The following is a 2112-nucleotide window of genomic DNA, read 5'->3' as shown; positions in this document are numbered from 1 at the left end:
GTGTGTGTACATTTTTTACTAGTTTATAGTAAAGGACTGGACTTCTGACTCGATTACATTCATCACCGTTTCTGTTGTGACTGGTCTTCCTATCTGCCCTGACTTGACGTTTTCTACTCCTCCCTGATCTTCGGACTATTGGCTTCTTCCTCTGATGGATGGGCTCTGGTTTAGGGTACTGGACTAATGGAAAGGGATTGGTTGGTTCCTATAGGGTACTGGTCTCTGGTTGGTGGCAGGTTAAGGTTATTTAGACTCAGTTTTGACCATATTGGTGTTTTATAAAGTCTGTGACAATGTGAATCATCTTGACAGGAAGAACTTAAAAAAAAATTCTTAGTTCTTTGATTTGTTGGTGCAAATTTAGCTGTAGCTATGAAGAGCACAGGGGTCAGTTGGCTAAAAGTGTTGTAGGGTTTCATAAAGCATTGCACTTGAGACTTTGGCTAGGGATTTGACTTGAAGAAAACTGACTTTTGAAAGATGCTTTGTTTCCAGTTTTGTTGTCGTGTTTGATAGCATTTATATGGACAGACAATATGTATATAGGCATTTGTCATTCTAGATTTTGATTTTCTCTCATTTAATTTTTTTTTATTTTTTTATTTTTTTTTTAAGGTATATATTTTACATGTTACATTAAACGTTGAGTACAATTTCATTATCACGAGAGAAAATAGCAAGTGAAGGTAGGAACACATTGTGAAGGTTAAGAATGTGTAGATTGAACATGTACTGTAAATATACTGTAAATATATATACTTGCATCATGTAAAAAGCTAAGGTTTTGTTATTTTGGTTGCTGCATAGTATATAAAGTTAATGACACAGTTACATGAAAAATGACAGCAGGATAGAGATAATACTCTTTCAAAGTCTTGTCAAACCACAAAGTTTCTCAGTGCAAACCATTTTATTACAGCTAGTTAGATCTTTAGATTGCATATGAATTATTGAGAGCAAATGTAGCTTAAATATGTCTTTAGAATCATTATTAGTAACAGTTGATAGAACAGTATTTGTAGGAGACATTTCAGGATTTAATTAATGATTATTGCAGTTATACCCAGACCCTGACCCTGACGTGTGCTAGATGCCCAACCCTTTCCACTTTTGACATTTTACTCGACTGACAAAGGACTTGTTTTTTGTAGGACTGGGATCATGTTCGTCCAGCTGCCCTCATTCCTGTGGTGGAGATACGCCAACCTGTTGCTGCAAGCACACCCACAAGCATCGCTCAGCTAATGACTGGTGCCTGTCCGAAGACTGCTGCTATACCTATGGGCCCAGCTAGTGGGGCCTTCACTCCCTACACGGCCTCAACCTCCCCAAGGGGCAGTACCCCAGACTTGGCCCAGGTGGCACCTGCCGACAAGCAGTCTTTTATGTGCCCCGTGTGTGGGAAACAGTTTGGGCAGCCCTACAACCTCCGCCGCCATCTGACCACCCACACGGGAGAGAGACCTTACCGTTGCCCCCACTGTAATTATGCCGCCTCTCAGAATGTCCACCTGGAGAAGCACATCCGACGCATACACTTGAACAATGGCCAGAATGAACACCCAACTGGGCCAGCGGTCACTTGGCCCCTGCAAGCCACAGCTGTAACTCCTTAAATAAATTCTCATATCTGCACATCATGATAAGCCTTGTGATGAAAAAAAGTGATAAAATACATATATCAATATTTCGTTATTACTCAGATGGTCAGTGTTTTTTCTATCATATTTAGAGTTGTCTATGAATATTCAGAACAGAATACAATTTATAGTAAAACTTCCTTTTATATCATATCTATTTCATATACTACTTTTTATATACAATGATGCAGTATACAGAGGCCTTTGATTATTTTCTAAAAAGTATTTTGGTATAAGGATAGTGAAAGTTATTTTACAAACATTATTCACCCAACAGTCGGGTGGCCATCCGAGAGATTAGTTCAAATGGCGACAAAGCCAAGAACTATAATTATATCCGAGCGTCTTCTTTAGGATACTAGCTCTTACACATGAAAACCATAGCAAAGCACTTACATGAATACATTTTATAAGAGGGCAATATCTCTTTTTTTTTTCATAGGTATCTTACAGTATTTGCAGAGTTGTG

General features: G+C 38.6%; 1 protein-coding gene across 1 annotated transcript in view; it reads left to right on the top strand.

Moving 5' to 3' along the window:
• LOC119587762 (protein tramtrack, beta isoform-like) overlaps nt 1-2112 on the top strand; it is a gene marked incomplete at its 5' end in the record, with an annotated part of 48755 nt that extends 46643 nt beyond the window's left edge. The window contains 1 exon segment of the mRNA XM_037936449.1: nt 1155-2112. Coding sequence (XP_037792377.1) covers nt 1155-1619 — 465 coding nt within the window.

The sequence above is a fragment of the Penaeus monodon genome, chromosome 23, assembly GCF_015228065.2.
Source record: "Penaeus monodon isolate SGIC_2016 chromosome 23, NSTDA_Pmon_1, whole genome shotgun sequence".
Lineage (NCBI taxonomy): Eukaryota > Metazoa > Arthropoda > Malacostraca > Decapoda > Penaeidae > Penaeus > Penaeus monodon.
This window is presented reverse-complemented; position numbering and strand designations above follow the sequence as displayed.